This window comes from Cottoperca gobio, chromosome 11, assembly GCF_900634415.1.
Source record: "Cottoperca gobio chromosome 11, fCotGob3.1, whole genome shotgun sequence".
Lineage (NCBI taxonomy): Eukaryota > Metazoa > Chordata > Actinopteri > Perciformes > Bovichtidae > Cottoperca > Cottoperca gobio.
Window position 1 is genome coordinate 12,228,465 of NC_041365.1, and position 22,051 is coordinate 12,250,515.

At 41.3% G+C, this 22,051-nt stretch overlaps 1 protein-coding gene across 2 annotated transcripts in view; it reads left to right on the forward strand.

Annotated features, from left to right (window-relative positions):
- Positions 1–22,028, forward strand: part of ext1c (exostoses (multiple) 1c) — a 72,255-nt gene extending 50,227 nt beyond the window's left edge. For both annotated transcript variants that reach the window (XM_029443861.1, XM_029443862.1), the window contains exons 3-12: positions 9,423–9,516; positions 12,234–12,341; positions 14,190–14,309; positions 16,123–16,255; positions 16,682–16,800; positions 17,399–17,494; positions 17,955–18,041; positions 18,136–18,296; positions 20,957–21,128; positions 21,245–22,028. In XM_029443861.1, coding sequence (XP_029299721.1) covers positions 9,423–9,516; positions 12,234–12,341; positions 14,190–14,309; positions 16,123–16,255; positions 16,682–16,800; positions 17,399–17,494; positions 17,955–18,041; positions 18,136–18,296; positions 20,957–21,128; positions 21,245–21,430 — 1,276 coding nt within the window. In that variant the 3' untranslated portion in view covers positions 21,431–22,028. The remainder of the gene's footprint in view (positions 1–9,422; positions 9,517–12,233; positions 12,342–14,189; positions 14,310–16,122; positions 16,256–16,681; positions 16,801–17,398; positions 17,495–17,954; positions 18,042–18,135; positions 18,297–20,956; positions 21,129–21,244) is intronic.
- Positions 22,029–22,051: the final 23 nt, after the last annotated feature.

Consider the following 22,051-nt stretch of genomic DNA (forward strand, 5'->3'; position numbering starts at 1 on the left):
AAAAGCACTTTGATAAGCCTAGCTGAAACTACTTAAAATACGGTATTTAATGTGGCTTTAATCTGGATAAAAAGCCTTTTCAGTCTCTGAAATTTCAGCAGATTGTCCACTTTATTTTCAAAGCGAAGAAGCAGAAAATGTAGATATTCTCTCTTCTCTGAAACATTTATATCACACTTGAACTCAGAGATGTTTACAGGAAGCTCACAAGCCGAATTGTGGCACCTTCACTCTACCTGCCCCTCATCTTGTGTAACAATATGAGCATGATTATGGATACATATCCCCTTTTCAATATTGTTTTATATTTACGTGTGTGTGTGTGTGTGTGTGTGTGTGTGTGTGTGTGTGTGTGTGTGCGAGAGCTGGATAGAGGTATAAGTAACAGTGTTAAGGGATCATCTGGAGCTGGGGTCATATCCGTTCAGATTAGAGAGTTTAGTCAGCCTGTCTCAGTGTAATTAACGAGAGACGGACGGGAAAGAAACAGATAAAGACAAAGAGGCACAGAGTAGAGTAAGTCCAATGCAGAGTGGTATTAAAAGAAACTGGCGCACACACACAGGAACACGCTCAGCAGAGGAGGGATTGTGTGTAATTACAGGGTCCCCGGCGGTCAGTGTATTTGTGTACATCATGAGTGTGTGTGCAGCAGAGCTCCAGATACAACAACAGATAGGATAAAAAAGGACTGGACTATATATGTGGTATGTCTAGCAGAGTTCAGGACCTCTATAATGTCAACAGGGATAATAACGGCAGGCTGGCCGGAATGTAGCCACAAAAATCTGCATGTATGTAAACACACACATTTTGTAACATTTGCAATAACAGAACGTCAGTTTTATTTTATAATTGGTGTTATTTTAGATGAGTTCTAATCTTTTTAGCCTTTGACTCCTAAAAACAAAGCAATTTCTATTAGCAACCAGGGCTGTGTATTGTTTCTAAATTTCCCCAAAAATTAATTTCAACACTCATACCAAAACTATACTTTTTTTTAAATATCTTAGTTTTAGAAATATACATATGTTTTTCTACAAATACTATATATTTAGAATGAATTCAGCAAAACATTTGCTTCATCAGTGTCATGTCATATTGAGGCTTAAGATGACAAATCTTTCTCAATAATAAGAAAAATATCTTAACATAAATGAAGTATGAAAAGGATGACTTAGAAACAAGATTTATTTTCTTGCTAAAACGAGAATCATCATGGTGGCAGCAACACACAAAAAACGAATTTAAAAAATAAGGAATTAGATCAGGAAATATCACGTCAAACAATACAAATCTAATCAAGCATTAAATGTCAAAACATTTTTTTAACATAACATTGAAATGTATGGTACACAAGTATCAATCTGTATACTATTTCAATGTTTTCGTCTTTAACAAATCACAATGGAAAAGAGGAAAAAAGAAAAGCAAAACAAGGTATACCCAAAAAACTTAACAAACCCACCCACACAAATAGCCTCCATGTTCATGTAATTAAGTACAACTTGAAAGTGTTCTTTTCACGAGCACTAGTTAACACTAAGGTTTCATATGATGATGATCTGTGAGCATGTAAAAACTAAAAACTGAATTTAACTTCTTACAGTAGATGGAATGATTTTAATAGAGAAAAGAGTAGAGAAAACTGATATAGAAAATAAATATTTAACAATACAAAAGTCAGAACTCAGAAAAAGGTCAACCACATTTTGTGTAGAAGAAAAATGTCTTTTATGTGACTCCTGGGATTTTTCTTACCCCTTCTGGGGCTCTAAATGTTTTAGAAGATAACACAGAGTGTACACCTGGTTGGTCAATTGTGAAAGGAAAACTTTGTGACGAGACTCAACTCTAGTAGCATGAGTGCATTGGGTGATTATGGTGGTATTTATGTCGTAAAGGGTGTTGGAATGTAATTATTGTTAATTTAAAAAGGTGAAACTTTTACTACTTACTCTGTTAAAAAATACCAGAGAGTTACACATGGAGGGAGATTGCTGCACTAACATAATCCTGTCTGCTTGTTAAAAGCCACATACCGTCTGCAAATTGCATGTTCTTTGTTAATGAATAGTGTTTTTTCTCTCATTATGAACAATTATATTTGTAATTAGGTTACACAACATTTTTAACATCTCTTTAGGGAGCAGTGGTAAAAAAACAAAAGAGACATGTAAATCAGGATGTCAAAGCAGGTTACGAAAAGGGAAATATGTTCAGATTAATTATTATAACACAAGAGTTTAATTGTTACTCCTGAGGAAACAATGACTCACTGTCACAAAGGGAAGACAATTGCATCCACATCCAAAGGGAGAAAAAAAAATCAGTCCCCTTTAGCTTAGAACTCGAGCCCTCAACAATAATGACTCTTGTAAACTGAGGAAGCTGCGTGGCAGAAAATCCATTAGTGAGACACGGAAGAATGGCGGGTTTTTATACTGCGAGGTAGACTGCATCGAAGCCATCAGGCATACCTGCGTCGTCTTTTTGTTGCACCAGTGCCGCATGTCGCAATCAGACACTGTATAAAATAAGTGGATGTAGTTACCATGACGTCACCTATTGGTTTGTGGACTACTGTTTTGAAGCCTCGAGTTTGGCATTTTGGCCGTCGCCATCTTGTTTTTTTGGAGCCAGAAATTACCATATTGGGGCGAGGGGGTGTAGCTGGTGCGGTGCGAGGCCCGGAGGGGCTAGGTACCGTAGGCAGCTTATGCTAGCGCTATCTAGATAGCAAAGTGCATCCGTAATTCACATTAACTGTGACAATAATTGGGATGCTAATTTTGGCTAGCGAAAAACATTCCGAAGACAAAATGTGCCTACCTAAATAAATGGACAGCCGACTCCATACTTATTGTGTCTTTCAGTACAACCGAACACTGAACGGCATGGTAGCGACTTGCCAAAATGTTACAATTTACTTTCTTGGGCTGAAAACTCACTTTGAAAGGGTTAAAGTTCTAAGACGAAAACCCGGAGAGCCCCCAGACTGGACAACACCGTGGTAGCAACAACATGAACATCATGCTGTATTGAAGAAGACTTGAAAATAGTGATTGATTAGGAAGATGTTTACTGAGGTAATAAATCAAGTTAGAAGGAAGTTCATTTTCTCATAGACTTCTATACAATTGGACTTCTTTTTGCAACCAGTGGAGTTGCCCCCTGCTGGATAGTAGAGATAAGGCAGGTTTAAGGGACTTCCACATTGGCTTCACTTTTCAGATACCAAAATACTTTCTGCAATGCTGTTCAGTCTCTGACCTTTTAATGTCCCTGCATGATCTTCAGGCGGAATAGCTCCTTTTTTTTTTTCAAACATAAATCACATTTACCAGTTTTGGTGCACCGAAATACAATTCAATCGCCATCCTTCACCCTCGTCTCTCGCTCCCCTTTTACCCGCCACATCTCTGTCCATGTTGGTCATTCCAAGTTTTGTTTTAATATTTTTTGCGAACCCTTTCTGCAAATACAGTCTTCTACACTCCTTTAATAATAATAATAATAATAATAATAATAATAATAATAATAATAATAATAATAATACATTAGATTTGTATGGCGCTTTTCTAGAAACTCAAAGACGCTTGACAGAGTGAGTGACTTTAGATGCCTTTTCTTTATTTGCGAAAGCATTTCAGTTTTTCTGATAGTCACACTAGATTGCCATCAAAGTGCTGAAAGATGAGGAAAAGGAAACGAAGTGGAAGAAAGTGAGAGAATAGAAGATGTGAGGAGTGATTGAAGGCGATTGCTTATCTGTCCATCTGCTATTAAGACAGTCGATGTGTGTGTGTGTGTGTGTGTGTGTGTGTGTGTGTGTGTGTGTGTGTGTGTGTGTGTGTGTGTGTGTGTGTGTGTGTGTGTGTGAGAGAGAGAGAGAGAGAGACAGTTATAACAGTACAACAGATGCAGGATTTAGCATCTGGATACATCTTCTCTTTCTCTGGTTAACTTGTCTCACACACACACACACACACACACACACACAAATACACACGAACACCGGCCCATTTTCTTTCTTGACATGGAGATTACTGAAATGAAGACAGAAGGGATGACGAGGATGAGAAAAAGTGAAGATTATGGGCACTGTTGCTTCCATTTGACATCCCGAGACATCCTTCACACTCGTCTCTCCCTCCCTTTGTCGGTTTAATGTAAGTGGATACTAGAAGACCTCATTCCTCTGCATACTGAAACCTGAACTGTCTCTTTAGCCTTCTGCCTTTTACCCTGTCTCTCTTTTCTAATTTTCGGCTTCTTTCTTTTCCGTTCCATACTTACAATTTGGTGTTTGGCAATTTTGCTCAAATAATACTTCACTTACAATAAAATACAGCATTTCTCTGTTTCCTCTGCCTCTTCCTCTGTCTGATGGCATGTTTAGTGTAGGTTATAGCCCAACAACTGACCCATTGCCTGCAGACAGAGGTGTAGTTTTGTGACACTCCCTCCCTTCCTCCTGAGTCTCCTTCGTACACATCTTTAAGTGTATAGCTAAGGCGAAACCACATTATGTGCATAGTGTGGCCTCATAAAGTGTCATATTACTAACTCATTGTAAGTTCCTCTGGATAATAGCATCAGCCAAATACCAGTAATGTAAAAAATAAAAAATAAAAATAAAGCTAAGTAGCCCGTGTGCTCTATAATTCCAAAAGCAGTAGTCAGTATCACATGAAGCGGTAAGCATAGGGATCACTTTTTCATTTAGTTTAGTTTTGTCCTGTGTGTGAATATTAGATCAAAAGCATTTACATGGTTGAAAAATACATATAGTGGTTTAGATACGCAACAACAGAAAACAGGTTTATAAAACACAATATGTTTTAAGAGACTTTACCACGATTGGAGTATTGTTCAGTGCTTGGTCCTGGTTGGAGGGCACAGGAGGCATGTAGGGAGGGAGGAGGGAGGGAGGAGGGGAACTGGTTAAAGAGGGGTGATGCGGTCACCAGAGTGTGAGTAGTATTTTGTAGTATGCAGGCATGGATCTGAGTTTCACCAGAGAAAGACATGGATGGGCGAACAATTCTGGTATGGTTTCAGCCAAAAAGGGTTCCCCTTATATAAAACAAATGGTTAAATGAGAAACCTTTTAATGTACAAAGTATTAGCTGTAAGTGCAAAGTATTTTTTAGGGAGCATTGGTGCCTCCATGGCCAATATAGAACCAATGAAACATTATGTGGTTTTTGAGGCCTAAATCCATCTTTAAATGTCCATATCAACTTTCATTGATAAACAATCCATTATTTCATCACCACTTCTTCCTTGTTACTACATGATACACACATCGTACAATTTAATTTCATTGTATAGTGGCAGTGATGGTTATCGGTGAAGCTTATTGCTTTGTTTATGATTACCCGTAAAATGGATGTGTGTGTGTGCTGACAGTCGCTTCTGTCATTCAGATCTTGTTGTGCTCGATGAGGTGTACATAGAAATGAAAAGTATTGACAGTGGCCCGTTAGCGCTGTGGCGGCTAATCCATAACCTTGGTGCTCACGAACAGGAACACACACACACACACACACACACACACACACATACACACACACAGTGGAGCACACACGCTCTATTGACACCTGACCTTTACAGGAAGCAGAGCGGAGATCAACCGACCAGAAGCTGCTGTCAATCAAAGAGCATCCACCCTCCCACCCTCCCTCCATCCCTCACCTCTCCGCTTTCACTCAATATTCATTGAAGATTCAGTGTTTTGTACACATGAGGAATGAGTGTACATGAGGGGTTGAGGCAGAAAGGAAAGAGGGAAACACTGAGTGAAGGGCAGTTTTGTTTATCGTAAAACAAATAAATAAGAATTACAGACAAAATGGAGGGTGATAATAAATGTAACGGAGAGGGAGGGTTACGCTGATGGGTGTGTGAGTGAGAGGAAGGGCTCGGGAGAAGATATGGTGGAGGAGAAACTGATTTGCTTATCAGACAATATAAAATGCACACACACACACACATAAGCTGTCGGCGACTCAGAATGGTGCCATCTTAGTAAACACAGCTTTGATGATAGCGGTATCACACTGAGCCCAATGCCTTGACATGAAGAAAGAGAGAGAGCCTGCTGTGCAGTGTGTGTGGGTGTGTGTGGGGGGGGAGACACTGGGTGGGTGTGAGGAACTCTGAGGCCTGTGTCTCTATTTATGTCTCTGCATACTCTGGCCATCTGACATATAAGTATGAAAAAGTATCGCAATATGAAGACATCAAATCCTTCTACATAGATTGGTTCCATATAGGATGTTTAATAGGACCTGGGGGATTGGAAAAAAACACACACACACATTTTTGATTTGGTGACCTGATACAGTTTTAGAGCTTTTTCGCTACTACTGGAAAAACAATGCTGATAAAAGCAATGAAAGTGAACCAACACATTAAAGATGCTGGCTGTACACCAAAAACAATGAGCTGACAACTAAGAGCAACCCCTCTCACATGTCATCATTCAATCCATCTCTTACAATATTGAGTACAGAAGCTATAAAAGTAAGGATTTGCTGTTTTTATTACATCCCCTTAAATCCACTGTGTTCATTCAAATATGCACTTAAGCCTATCAACAATCTACTGTGTGTTTTTTAATGTAATCTACATCCACATGCATCAGATCTGGGCATATTCACAATGATGGCTTCCAGATAACAATCATGCAAACTGCCATCCAGTGCACACAACATTAATTTAAACCTCCCCTTTAGTATACTGCAAGTGCAGGCCTATGTGTGTACATCACAGTACATATACTGTATGCACGCTTTCCCACATTAACATGCAGGAAGTCTAGTGCGGTACATTCCCTGCCATGCACAATATGAAATGACATTCATGCAATCCCACACACATGAGTACACAGTGAGTCATTGTTATTTTGCTGGGTTTACCTACAAGCCAACCCCCAATCACAGACACACTGACTCAGTTATTCGCTCATGCACAAGCACATGCTGAGTTTTTACTTGCCCAAGATAACGTCTGCAGTATCAGTTCTAAACTTGAAGATATTTAGTTCTCTATCAAATACAACCAACAAAATAAGGGCATTTTTTAATTTGAGAGGCTGGAACGTGCACATTCTTTGCGTTTTCCCTGAGAAATGACTTGACTCGAAAATCAAAACCGTTGCTAATTAATTTAGTACTGACTTTAGCTCTCATGTGCGTGAACCAATCCTCTAACACAGATATACAAAGATACACATTCACACACAGACGTGGCCATTTGGCGTTCCTGTAGAATCTGTGTGACACACACCACAACATGCAGCAAACAAGCATACTTAAAGGCAACGTAGAAAAGAAGGAGAGTGAAGGAGACGCACAGCAGGCCTGATCGTTTGCTGTTGCAAGCAAAGTGCTGTTAAATGATTTACTTGTTGCATTTAGGTTCATTCTCTCATTAAAGAACAGCAGCCAGCACACAGGCTGGCTAGACACACTAACTTGTGCACATATGTACACAAGCTGACTCCTAGTTATGCATCGCTAAACTAACACAAATGCATATAAGTGGGTCAGACTAACCAGCAACATACACGAGGTCCCACTGTGTCACATCAGATACTATACATGCAAACACACACATAAACGTGTACAGTTCTCTAGGAGATTCAATATATATCTTTTTTTTTATGCAGCCTACACCCTCGTGTACACATATATTTACTCCCCACACACACAAATACACAGTTGTACATCCTTCCAGATGCAATCTACTAATTAATTTACTCATGCATAGCTAAATGATTGTGTTTACCTAAATCCAAAGCTCAGAACAAGATTTGGACATAAAATCCCTCAGAAATACATTGTGTAAATCTCTTTAACCGTCGTGACTGTATTTTGGCACGGGAGAGTCATTTCAAATGTACATCGCCGCTGCACGCTGGGGATTTATACCTCTGCAGATGCACCCGGATCAATCGCACTCCCACACGCACACACGCATGTACATGCTCAGCAGAGGCAATGAAAAAGCTCTGTCAACTGGTGGAGTGAATATCAGAGCAGAACCAGAGCTAACGCCAAACAAGGCTGCCTCTCAGTAAACTAAGGCTAGTGTTTGTGTATGTGTATGTGTGTGTCCCTTTGACACATTCATATTGAATAAACACACACACACACACAGTGACATCCATTCAGATTTTAATGTCCAGGACTGAGTGTAGCAATGAAATCTGCAATTTTCTCATGCAGGGAGCAAAAAAAAAGACAGAAAGAAAAAAGCCTGCTTCTCGTCACTCATGGAGGGTTAAATAAAATGACTAAGCGAGTGAGAAGATTAATGGCAGGCATTTATTTTACACTGACGTCCCTTATTCAAATAAACAAGCAAAGAGCTGGATTCAGAAACAAGGGAGGGCTTAGGAGGGAGTGGGATAGTAGCTGGAACTAAAGGAGGTGGTGTAGTGGAGTAATAAGACGAGGAGGAGCAGACTCTCCCATAAGAGCCGGTTTGTTTCCCCATCTGTTTACTCCACTGTGCAGTTCTTTACCATGAGACCGTTACACCACCCCGGCCGTTGCTGTTCCACTCAGCGGATGAAAGGCGAGCATTGATGCAGAGGTTTCCATTTGGCTTCTTTTTCACAGCGCGAGTATGAAATATGAGTGTGAAGTTGTGGAGCTCATCTAGGCGACGTATGGCGGCAGTTAGGGGAAGTAGTGGCACCAGTTCAAATGTCTTGTCTACAAGACAAATCAATGGAGAACAGAGATTAGGGCATATTTAGTTATGAGCTCAGTGATGGATATATTTCCAACATACAGTAGCTCTCTGTAGTGGTGCCAACATGTCAGTGGAGAGGGTGGGGGACAAGATTTATTACTGCTCATAATCTGAGCTATTATGACTAAATATCAGAAATGGGAAAACGCATAAATCCTGGTCTATTTTATGTGTGACAGATGTTAAATATCATAAATCAAAAGAGGCGTGTGTCTCTACACTGGGAGGCAATTTATTAGATTTGTTTGCTATGATTGAGTTAATTCAGTAGTTAGGGGTCTGTGCTTTTCTGTTGTCATCTGTGTTGATCGTTGACACATCAGTGGACAATGGTCCATCTTTCTTGAAGGCTTTCACAGCTTCTCCTTTATTTTTCATTCCTATAATCATTTTTAAATATATTTATATCACTGTAGCATATTAACACCAAACTCTAACATAGCTTGTCTTATCTTAACACAGATCTAGTGCATATTCAGAGACAATATCTTTACAGTCAGGTTATATCTTGAATACATATTTTCATGCAGTTATACTTACAGTATATACGACAATCCTATAGAACCATGTGTTGGACTCATCTTGAACTTTTACCCCATAAAATGAAATAATATATATTAATGTATTATAATAATTGTTCTTCTCTTTGTCAGGTTTGATTACCAGGAGCTCCTCCACAACTCCACCTTCTGTTTGGTGCCTCGAGGTCGACGCCTGGGCTCCTTTCGCTTCCTAGAGTCGCTACAGGTAAATATATTTATCAAAGTCTGGTTAGTCATATGATTATGCTGTAAATGTTATAGAGCCAAATTAGAAATACAGTGCTTAGGGGCTTTAGGTTGTATAATCCTGACTAGCCCATCTTCTACCCTATACTGCACACAATCATTGATATACACATAGGCATTGTGTGTCAAATATAGTAACATAACAACCAGTAAAGTTGATTTATATTCTTTGTAAAACTGTGTTCCCCCTGTCTCAGCACTCTACAACTCTCCAGTTTCTCTGAGGCCCACAAAAACAAACAGCTGAAATCTCTACATGCGACATGCCAACACAACACTCATCAAAACAACATTAGCTGCAGCGTTTCCCTCCGGATAACACTGTTAGAGTGACTAAATTACACTTTTCCAGGAAACAGCTTCAATGAGATCCAGCTCATACACCGTTCAGTCCACACGGAAGTGCACAGGATGCTCTATGTTTAAGTTCCAGAGCCGTGGTTTATGCAGTCTTTTGGTTACTGACACCTTAATGGTCACATCTGCAAGTGTTTTCCCCAGACCATTGTGTTGTGTTGAGTGCAGATCTAACCATAAAGGCTTTATTTGCTATTTTCTAGGCCTTTTAAACTAAAAGGGGATCATTAATGCACATGCACACACTTACAGAAACACTGGAATCGTTCATTTAAGTCCATCAGTGAAATGTGCAAGTACAAACAATGAAGAAACCTCAAAGGCAGTGGAGTGAGAGAACAGTTTGAACCAGTCGGTGTGTTGTACTTCTCTCTCTGCCACCCAAGTCGACAGTCTCACACCAGTGCAGGAAGCAGTAGTGGCTGTTTTTAGATTTGCCGAACACTGAACTCTCTGGCTGCTACAATGTTTCCTGGCCGCACTTCTCTCTGGGGTGTGTGTGAGTGTGTGTTTGTGTGCATGAATGGTCCGGAAGCATCCATAGGAGTGGCAGCCTGCCCCACCGCTGATGTCTGCTGAATGGACAAATCCACACACACAGCCCACTTGGCTTGGCAGCCGGCAGCAGTCATGGTCTTCTTTCTTTGTCCTCTCTTTCTTCCTTAGTCTTTCCCTCCCTGCCGTCCTCTCTCTTTTCCATTTGAGGCACTTTTCAAGATTTTTCGGTTGTGTTTTTTTTTCAGCCAAGCCCACAAAAGAACTGGCATTTACCAATACCAGTGTGGTAGGGAACTTGTTGCCAGCTTTCCAATATACACACAGACACACATTTGCACATGCACATTTACTCAAACCCTCCCCCTTCTCTATCTCCCAATGCAAACAAACCAAAAACAACTACACAGCACACAACCTTTCATATTACCCTTCCTCCAGGCAGGGGGGGCTTAAGATGTTTGAGACTCACCCTCACAGAGCCTCATCTCTCGGGGAGAAGAGTCAGGCGGGCCTCGGGCCGCATTTCAAATTTAAAGGCCTTGGATTATCACTCTGGGAGTCTTCGTGGGACCTTGTTGTAACCTTGGGCTCATTCTGACACATACACACACATACAAGCCTTCCTATTTGTTCGAGTGTCCTTCAGCAGGTTTATTCTCGGATGAAATGCAAGAGCATGGAAGCCCCGTTGGGCCAAAGAGAGCGTTTGATCTTTACCAATTGCGGCGGCTGCTGCTGCTGCTGCTGCTGCTGTTCTCTGGTGGTTTAATTAGAAAAAAGTGGGGGGAAAAATAACACCCAGACCTATCAACACTCCAGACCACAGAGAAAGAGAGTGCGATGGTATGAGAGTGCAGTGGAGAGAAATGGAAAAAGGAGTACAGAGAGAGAAAGTGAGAAGGGGGAGACCAAAGGAGGGCTTAGAAAGCAATACAAAAAAGTGGAACAACATCAAAAACCTGTCAGTGAACAAGCGGATAAGGCAACATCAAAAATTGACTTTAATAAACCATGATGCCTCCACGTATCAACCGGTTCCTTCTCCATCTCCTCATCCTTCTCTTTCTTTCCTTCAGTTTATCTCCTTCCCTGCATATTTCCCCTCAGTGGTTGTACCTAATTAGTACACAAAGAATCAGCCACATCCGTGTTTGCATGTGTATGAGTGACAGTCTTCAACAAACTTCTAGGGATTCTTGGGAAAGGGGAGAGAGGAGTTTTTACTCATTCCAGCCACCCAATAGGGGTCTCACACACACACACACACACACACACACACACACACACACACACACACACACACACACACACACACACACACACACACACACACAGCTGCACATGCATTTACACACAAGGGTATTGATCATATTATCTGCTCCGCCTGGGATATCACCGTGCCAAGCAGCCGGGACTGAACTCACACAGATTGTATTATATCCATGCAGCTGTAGTACGTCATGTGATGTTGTTTACTGCCAAAGAGAAGCTGGCAGCTAGGGAGGAACCCAATCAAACTGCAGCTGATCACAATTAAAGTGATATATACTGTATATATAATAATAGTAATAATAATAATAATAATAATAATAATAATAATACATTTTATTTGTAAAGCGCCTTTCATAGCTAAAAGCAATCTCAAGGCGCCAATACATATGTATACATACATGCCTAAAGTGTCACTGTCTCTCTAAGACTCTCAACATTTTTATATATGTGTGTGTGTGTGTGTGTGTGTGTGTGCGTGTGCGTGTGCGTGTGCGTGTGCGTGTGCGTGTGTGTGTGCGTGTGCGTGTGTGTGTGTGTGTGTGTGTCCAGGCGGCGTGTATCCCAGTGCTGCTGAGTAATGGTTGGGAGCTGCCGTTCTCTGATGTCATACAGTGGAACCAGGCGGTCATTGAGGGAGATGAGAGATTACTACTGCAGGTAACACACAGACGTATACTCACGCTCATGTACAGGTACACACTAACACAGACACACAACTAGGACATCCTGATGGCCGGATTTACATTTAGGGTGTCCACGGCCCCACGGTGCCAGTGAGTCGCCTCGCCCCTCCCAAACAAAGAAGAGTTGAATCTCACTCAATTGTCCTCCCTTACAGTCAAGATGGCAAAAAACAGGGATTTATACAACTCGTATCATGTCTAACTTTATTGGATCATAACATATCGGGTATAGAATCTGCAGATGTCCGGTTTAGAAAAAGACCAAACTTTTCTATGGATGTACGTTTTTTTTAATCACGACAAAGGCCTGCAACAGATTAGGTAAGGCTTGCTTTAGCCTAGCTGATTGCCGGAAATGCCTTTTTGATACTGAAGCAGTTGTTGATCACTTATCGGTAGGTGAAGAGGAGTGAAGAGTCAGCAGCCAATGACGGTATAATTAAAGTCAATACAATAGATTTTTCAAAAATTGTGAATCACCGCAACCATGAGAGGTCCTTGAGCATACAATCATAAATGTGCACAAAGAGTATTATAGGCTGAGGGGTCCAGTAGCACACACACGCACACACACACGACTGTACGAATGATCTCCTCCAGATAATACAAATCAACTGGGAAAGACCAATCGCCAGCAGGTGTTGGTACAAACAGCACAGACGTAGGAACAGCAGGAACAAACTATTTAAGAGCGACCAATGAAAGAAAGACATACTGAATGAGAGATAACAATAAGTAACAGAAACGGGTCACAGTTTGGGGCCCTTTGACGCTAAACACCCGCAGAGACTTTAATCCAGCCTGCTCGCTCATCCTGTGTATGTGCATGTTCTCACAGGCACATCCAAACAAACAAACACAATGAGCAAGCAAAGCCGGCTCACCCTCAGTTACAACCTTTATCTCTCTCCGTCACACAAAGTACATCATGTCTCCTCTACATTGATCTCGACCGGTAGAGGCCATGAATTGGCATTCAGCTAATGAACAGGAACAAGCCCCCGAGAGCTCAGAGCAGGTGAGACATTTTCAAATTAAGGCAGAACTGGACTGAATGAGCTAACCTCATCCGTGGCATTTCTGCACACCTGCAAAACTATATAATGCACACACAAATATTCACACTGTCTATGATCTGAGGAGTGTGAGGTTTTTGCAGTAGAGGCTGAGTGAGGCCAGACACTTCAGACAAACGCTATAGTGAAGCCGTCCTTCAGACGTACTTTGGGGGGAAGAAAGTAGAAAGGATAGGGAGAAAAGAGAAACTAAGGTGAAGTAGAGAGAGGTATGTGAAGAGAAACTGAGAGGACCAAAGAACAACAACAAGAATGTATAAATAGGAGAGGAAAAGAGATTTAGCGGCCTCCTGGCTTCTTTAACTGGCGCTCATTAGAAAAAGTGTTAGCTGTGTGAAGACAAAAGGGTTTAAAGGAGTCAACCGCTCCCACTTTTCTCAGTTCAACATGACTTTCTTCCACTTTGATTGAGCCGCTAAGCTAAACTCTAAGTGATTAAATCAATTTTGGGGATTCACTTGAAACCGAATGTGTTCCTTACTAATTAAGGTCTGATTATCTGAACAACAGACCCCAATCAGCTCCGAGTCAAATGTGTTCTTTTATGGGGCCAGATTAAGCAACCACTCGATTCAGTTTACACCGTTTTGATCACTTAAATGCTATTTTCTTTCTTTATCTAGTCTATTTTAAGAGGCACAATGTGATTGAGCCAAAGTAAAACTCTTTGTGGCTTTTTTTCTCTGTTCTCCTTTTTTTTTTTATTACTGTCTGGATGTTTCACTTTTCTCATGTCTTGTCTTCAGGTGCCATCCACAGTGAGAGCAGTGGGGAATGAGAGAGTCCTGGCCCTCAGACAGAGGACCCAGATGCTGTGGGAAGCCTACTTTTCCTCTGTAGACAAGATAGTCCTCACCACACTGGAGGTCAGTCTCAGCCCTGACACGCTCAACATAAAGGACCCGTCACAGAAAGTACCAGGCTTTCTGACAGAAAGTCTTTGTGCAGCGTGTGGCTCTAGAAGCTCGGTGACGCGGTGACTACCCGCAGGGCCTTTCTCAGGATTGTAAATGTTTTCATTCAAAAAGTAGTTATTGGAGAGGGCGAAGAGGCGTACAGAGCTGACAGACCTGCTGTTAGTTAGCACAAACAACCTTTGTAAGTTAGCTAACAGGACAAGTTGCACAGTATGAACAAAGCCAGAGAATTGATTATGCTTCACCACCTGGTGGTTTTAAATGCTACAGTTGACTCTAGTAGCCTAATAATTCAGTACAACTTTGACTTTATTGTATCATATCTTAGCTTTGACCCCCTTTGTGCCACCACTAAGACTTCTGTCTATATCCCACAAATACTTTTTGGTAATGTTGCTCTTGGCTGCTGAGTATTGACTATAAACCTAATTGAAATGTTTTATAACTCTTGAGTTCTCAGCGTTTCTGCTACCATACAATTCTGTTCAGGAATGTGCACCAACATCCAGCGAAAACATCTACAAAACGAAGCCACTGCTGTAAACACAGGTTTTCTGTTGAACAAACAGCCATAGTTGCTACCTCTCTGCGGTTTACTGCCTGTGTGCTATCATCAGTCTTCTTTCAGAAAGGCTTTTCATATTTGAATCAAACCTTCTATCATTATGATTATAGGGTTGGACCTTGCACCCGTGCTCTATGTTTCTACTCTTTTACTATCTCAGCTCTGTGTTGCACTGTAAGTCTAAAAGAACATTTCAAAGCAGGCCACATCCGATCCTCCTAAAGTCTTGGAGAAATTCCCCCCGATGTATAGAAATGATATGTCATTATGTTGCAAATATCAGTCTCAACCTGCCAGCTTCTGCCTCACTGCTTGCTATTATCAGACTGTGAGAAATGTTTTTTTCTTTTCAGGTTTAGAAAAGGTTTTATCTTTGAAAGAGTCGGTGCAATATATACATTAGAAACAGAGGGCTGCTTGGGATTATTTTTCCCTGACCTTCAGTCCTAGCATCCACCCTTTTGTGTTCCCCGTTCCATCTTTGAACACGCTGAGAAGACGTGTACTTCAAAGGTAGTTGCTCCAGCTACGGTTAAAGTCATTTGAAGGTTAGCCCAGGGGTTAGACGATGGATGAAACAAATAAAAACCTCCTCTTATGAGGAGTTATTGCGCACACTACCAGTGTGGATTTTCAGCACATAAAAAATGTAGGGAAACAACAGATTTAACCCCTCTGAAATCTGAAGAAATCACACAGTGAGTGGGAGGATTTACACTCTGATGTGTATACAGGCACTCTGGCAGCTCCTAGTGTATTTGCTTCTAGGGATTTATGCTTGAGATAATAAAGGAGAGGTTCTGGAGGTTGGTGATAAGCTGCTTATATACATACAGCATGCAGAGGGGAACCTCTCCCCATGGGAGACAGCTGTGCCGTCAGCCTGAGGTCAGTGAGGCAGAAGGCTTCAGAGCGGAGGCTGGTGTTGCTGTGTGGACACCTCCTGTTGGTGTAGAATGGGAAGTACACATCATTTGGGTTTCTAGAATATGCAAACACAACTGTGTCAGGTCTCGTATCGCACTGGAGTTTAGATTAAGCTCCAAGACTCTCATCAACCAGTTTAGAGGGGGGAAAAGAATGTGGCGCAGGCTTATACGAGATGAGCACAACAGCCACTTAACAACGCAAAGCAAACTCTCTGCTTCTCACAAGACAACTCTCATACAACCATATCCTTTTGTTTTGCCTCCACAGATCATTAAAGACCGTGTGTTCTCTCACATATCAAGGAACAAGTACATGTGGAACTCCATGCCAGGAGGGCTGCTGGTCCTACCAGAGTACTCCACTCACCTCGCACATTTCCCTTTCTACTACCTGGGATTAGGTAAACGCACTCTTCATTTAAATGAGTCTCCACAACATGCAAATCTTGATTGCACATCGAGGATGTTGATGAGACTATTATGTCAGAGCTGTGGAAGTAGAGATGAGCAATCAACAGTCAGCCAGCAAATCATAATCACATATTTACTGAAGTCCTTGTCTGTGTTAGTTGGACATTTGCTCATGCTACAATGTTACAAATACAGTTATTATTTGAATTCATTTATAGCCACTATGTTTAAATTTTTCTGTTTATTCCGACAGCATAAGTTTTTCTTTGTTGGAAATTGGGACAATCCTGCCGACATTTGTTGCTTTCAGCAGCATGTATTGCTCTCTACCACAATGTCTTTTTTGATGCCACCAATGGGGGGCGCCAGAAACACTCTCCCTTACCCTTGTATTATTTTTCTGTGACCTTGTTCAGGGGTCAGTCCAGGTCAAGAGTTTACTGCTGTCATCCATGCCGTTTCCCCGTTGGTCTCCCAGTCTCAGCCAATCATGAAGCTGCTTCAGGTGGTCTCCAAGTCCAAATACTGCTCGCAGGTGAATAATTCAATATAATGTAGTCACAAATAAAAGAAGAAAGAAGGATAGGAAACATACTTTTGCCAATGTCAATGTCAGCAGCTATTTCTGTTCAGTGTAATGCAGTGGTTCCCGACCTGGGGGTGAGTTTAAATATTATAATATATTATTCACAGATCCTCTGCTAAACAGCGTGGTCCTACAGTAGAGTATGGAGTTAAACAACCAAAGAGTTAATAGGACAGAGGCCGAGAGTGTCAAAGTGTCAAAGAGAAGAGAAGAAAACACTAAACTTGCCCTATTAAGTGTGTATGATTGTAAAAATAAATCAAACAAATAGGAAAACTGATCTCTGATGCAATATTCACAGGAAATAATCACAATTCATCCAAATTGCTTCCTGCAGTTATTGCATTCATTATTTGGGTTATTTTACAGTTAATCAATTGTTCTGTACTGTTATTGTAATGCATTTAATATAATTTGAAATATCCATAAAATATGTTATTTAAAATTGGGTCAGGGGTCGTCAGTTTACTCAATGAACCACTGACCTGCTGCATCTATCTCTATACAGTATGTGTTACGTAAAGATTTCTTTCCCCTGCCACTCCAGATCATCATTCTCTGGAACAGCGAGAAGCCGCCACCCAGTCGCAGCAAGTGGCCTCCCATGCCAGTCCCCCTCACTGTGACAGACGGCAGGAGGAAGGTGAGAGCCAAAGCCACTCGCAACTCACTCTGAAGCTCGCTATGACGTCTGAGTGACAGCATGAACTACTGCCAGTCTGTTTGTGTATCTCTTTCTTTCATTCTCTCTCTCTGTTACTCCATTTATCTGCTTCCTCTCCTGCATGTCTATTTTTCTGTCATTCTTCCTATCCATGTATATCTGACATGTCCACCGACCCGTGTGGTATTCGGTTTCATAAATGTCACTCATGCTCAACATTGCTCCTCTGTCTCGCTTTCGCTGTGTGTCTTTTCGTTCTTTCTTTTTTTAATAACTCCCGAGCCAAAATCTATAGTGATTCACTCATCTCAGTCACTCGACATGATTTACTGTAACATGATCATCTCTCACTCACTCTCATGATCTCTGGAAGCACAGGCCCGACAACATAAAGCCCACAGTACCAGAACTACGATTTACGATTGTGTTTCTCTCTCAGACCACCAGTCGGTTCCTACCTCATGTTGCCATAGAGACGGAAGCAGTGCTGAGTCTGGACGAGGATACAGTCCTGCTGACCAGTGAGGTGTGTGTGCGACACAGCAGAATTACACACATAGAAATCAATATTCCTGAAAAAGTAGCAACAATATATAGGTGTTCCATGTCTGGACTTGTAGGTGAACTTTGCCTTCTTGGTGTGGCGGAGCTTCCCTGAACGCATCGTTGGCTACCCTCCCAGGAGCCATTTCTGGGATCCCCTGAAGCACGCCTGGGGCTACACCTCTAAATGGACCAACGACTACTCCATCGTCCTGACTGGAGCTGCCTTCTACCACAGGTGTACCAACAGACTGAAGCAAACTAAATAGAAAATACTATTTAGAGCTTGTTTTTTTTATATTTTGCCTCTTACAAAGGGATACAAAATGTATTAAGTATTTATCAATAGTCTACCGCTGCCTCAAATTCACACAATAACAAAAACAAACTAACTGATGGAGGCGGTTGTAGGCCACCAACTGCCGTGTTCTGTGATGTAAAAGTACTGTTTTTGTCAATGGAGTCTGGTGGCATAGCACACTAACATGCTCACAGTAACAATGCTAACATGCTGATGATTCAGGCGTAATGTTTACCCTGCTCACCGTCTTTAGCAGGTTAGCATGATCACATTTGGTAATTAACACTCAAAGTTCTGATGGGAATGTCATAAGCTTTGCAGATAAACCAAATTACTGGACAAAGTGACATTTTGACCTGATGATGGTGTTAAAGTACAAGTCAGAGGATCACCAAAGCCATTAGGCTCCCAGAGGATTTATCATCATGAATGTCTTACAAAGTGCTGGACTGACCCGACTGAGTAATGTTGCCATTCCCATAGCCACATTTCAAAACAGGAAATGCCATTTAGAGCTACACAGAGAGCTTAGTCTTTGAATATTTTTCCTCAGATGTTTTCATCCTTAACTTCTAACAAGTATGCACACACCTACATTTACACACACACAGACACTTGATTCATTATGCAACATAGATCAACAGCTAAAAACAAGGGACTACTTCATAATTTACAGCGGCAGCAAACGCAATGACATGACTCTCGACATGAAATACAATCAGGAAAAATCAAACAGAAAGAAACAGTGGCAAGGATAATTATGTATATGGTTGAGCGAGAGAAAAGGAGAATGAGAGGGTGAATAACTCAGGGATTACTTCAAGATGCTTGATTCAATGTGTCAATGTGTGCAATCTGAATGTAATTAGTCCACAGGAAGGGAACTTTAACAGTACACATTTGCACAAAGTGGTCATTTTTGTCAGCAGTATCAATAAAAACACATTTATGTGATTCACATATGAATCCATACAGCCCCTGACATTTGCAAGGCCCATCTGCATTAACTCAAATGCCTGTTTCACTGCTTGAACAGAGAAATGACGAAGAGTAGTCAGTTAGTCGTGCTCATTCTGAGAACCCTCAATTTAGTCGTTTTTAGTCAATTTAGGCAAATAGATCTAATTACGTCCTGTATATTGCATTGGTAAAGTGATCGCACCAAGTGGCTTTTTCCCAATAGGGCTGCTTTGATAAAAACACGTGAAATAGGCAACATCCAATAGGAAAACACTTGCCACAAACAATTTCAACAACTTACATAATGTTATATGCGGTTAATGTTAGTTCCTTAGCTAAATCGAAACATATTTAAAAGAGAACAGTGATAGGTGCTGTCAGTCTGACAAATTGAATGCAAAGTTTCCAGCTTGATAGAAAGCACTTAACTAAAAAATCTCCAGTCTGGAAAACTCAAGCAATGTATTTATCACAGTTTGTTGTGCACTATAAATATCAAATCCCGCTGGTGGTGAAATGGTTAACTTGTCCCAGATACATATCATCAACATACATCACACCATCTTCTCACTGCTGTCGATGCAGCCATGCACATTACCATACAGGTGCTGGTTGCCTGGCCTCCACCTGTGAAACATTAGCTTGCAGAGATCTCTTTATTCTGTATGCTACATTTGTATTTTGGGTGCTGGGCTGAGGTGCTTGTCTAACGGCATTTTCTGTGAGTGCAAGTATGAGAGGCTAAAAGTGTGATTGGAGACTAATAATAGTGAGACAGAACATCTGGTTTTACACATTGGCGACAGATGTGAAACAACAGTCCTGCAGGATGAATAACAGAACAAGCTGTATCAGAGGTTCTATGTGAGAAAAGGACTTTTTAAATCCTTTTTATTTCACGGCAAAATCCTCAAGTTAATTTTTTCTTTTTTAAATTGGTGCCAAGAAGCCTTTTTTAAAACCAAACGTGAAAAAAAACCAAGAACATGTGTATTGTTTTTAGATCGCTTTTTCCCTGACAAAACTGTGCTCAATGGTCGAAATTGTACAAGACAACAAGTCAACTTTTGATAATAATATCAACATAAAAGTAACCCAGCAGTGTCCTTGTGTTTGAGAAAGCTGGCTAAGTTTTATGTTGACATATCTTTGATGTCATGCCAGACCTTTTATTGAATCAGCACTTAGATTCTTTTATCAGTTTGTGTTCTTCTCTTGTTGTCAAACAGAGACAGACACAGTGATTAATGTCTGCAGCACATTCAGCAGACAAGTTTGTTGTGCATTACACACAGAACACATTCATAATTTAGCTTAACTTTTTAAAAACGTTTTAGCTTGTGTACTCTTCTGTACTTCTCCCTTCCAATTTCCATGTTGTATTCATAAGATACATGTATGTGCTTTGTGTGTTTGTGGACAAACTGCACAGCTGTGAGAATTGAACCTGTGATGTTTGTGTCAGTTATTGAAAGTGTTTAGTGACTAAGGCTGATCCAATGGACGTTTTATCTACAAAGTACCGTACTCTGTTTACTTTTATTAGGAATATCCTCAATGCAAATGCCCTCTATTTTTTTTTTATATTTGAGTATCATTATACACATGCCTGTATAACACTTTCCCCCGCCTCACAGGTACTACCACTACCTGTTCACCCACTACCTGCCCCAGTCTCTGCGCACGCTGGTGGATCGCACATCCAACTGTGAAGACATCCTGATGAACTTCCTGGTCTCTGCTGTAACCCACCTGCCACCAATCAAAGTGGCTCAAAGGAAGCAGTACAAAGAGTTGCCCAGTCCACAGGTATGTAGCCATTTGTCTTTTCGCTTCCGTCTAACGCTGTAGTCAGCGGATGCTGTCGACTCAAATGTCAGGTCAGTATTGGATGATAAATGGCGGTGTCTTGTTCTATTTCTCAGGGTACAAAGACTGTCCCTTGGGCCAACCCGGAGCACTTCAACCAGCGGCAGGAGTGTGTCAACACATTCGCCAACTGGTTTGGCTACATGCCTCTGGTCCACTCTCAGTTTCGCCTGGACCCCGTGCTCTTCAAAGATCAAGTGTCTGTCCTCCGCAAGAAGTACAAAGACCTGGAGAGAGCATGAAAATGACGGACAAGATGGACAGAAAGGCTGGGAAGCATCCAGATCTGGTCTAGTGGCCTTTCAGACAGACAACTTGACCAATCAGTGGTGGACAGTCAAGATGGGATACTCTAGACTCTCTGGAATGCGGACAAAGTGGCAGTGTGGTCCATTTTGTGACATGGACAAAGTGAAATCATCAGACAGACCCTGGTGGACTGTTCTGGACCATGTACATATAAATGTGAAGAGAAAATGGCCTATAAGAGTTTGAAAGGAGCTTCAAATGATTCCTCCATGAGTCTGGTAAGACAACAATGGAGGAAATGTCGGGGCCTTGAAAGAGTCCCTGTGATTGGGCCGTCCACTGAGGAGGGACAATCCCTATTGGACAGCAGAAAAAGGAGCGCGTCTGAACACTTCAGATGTCGGCGCTATTGCTTTGACAATGACAAGGAAAAGGCTACTTCATGCCAGAGGGGGGGATGGTATTAGTGCCATGCACTCCAGCTGTCAATGTGTGTCTCAGCATTACTGTGCAGGGACAGTCGCCATGGAAACGGATCATTTCACATCCAAATGCTAACTGTAAAATCAATAAAATGATTTATAAATGCAAATTTATGGCATGACGCTGCATTA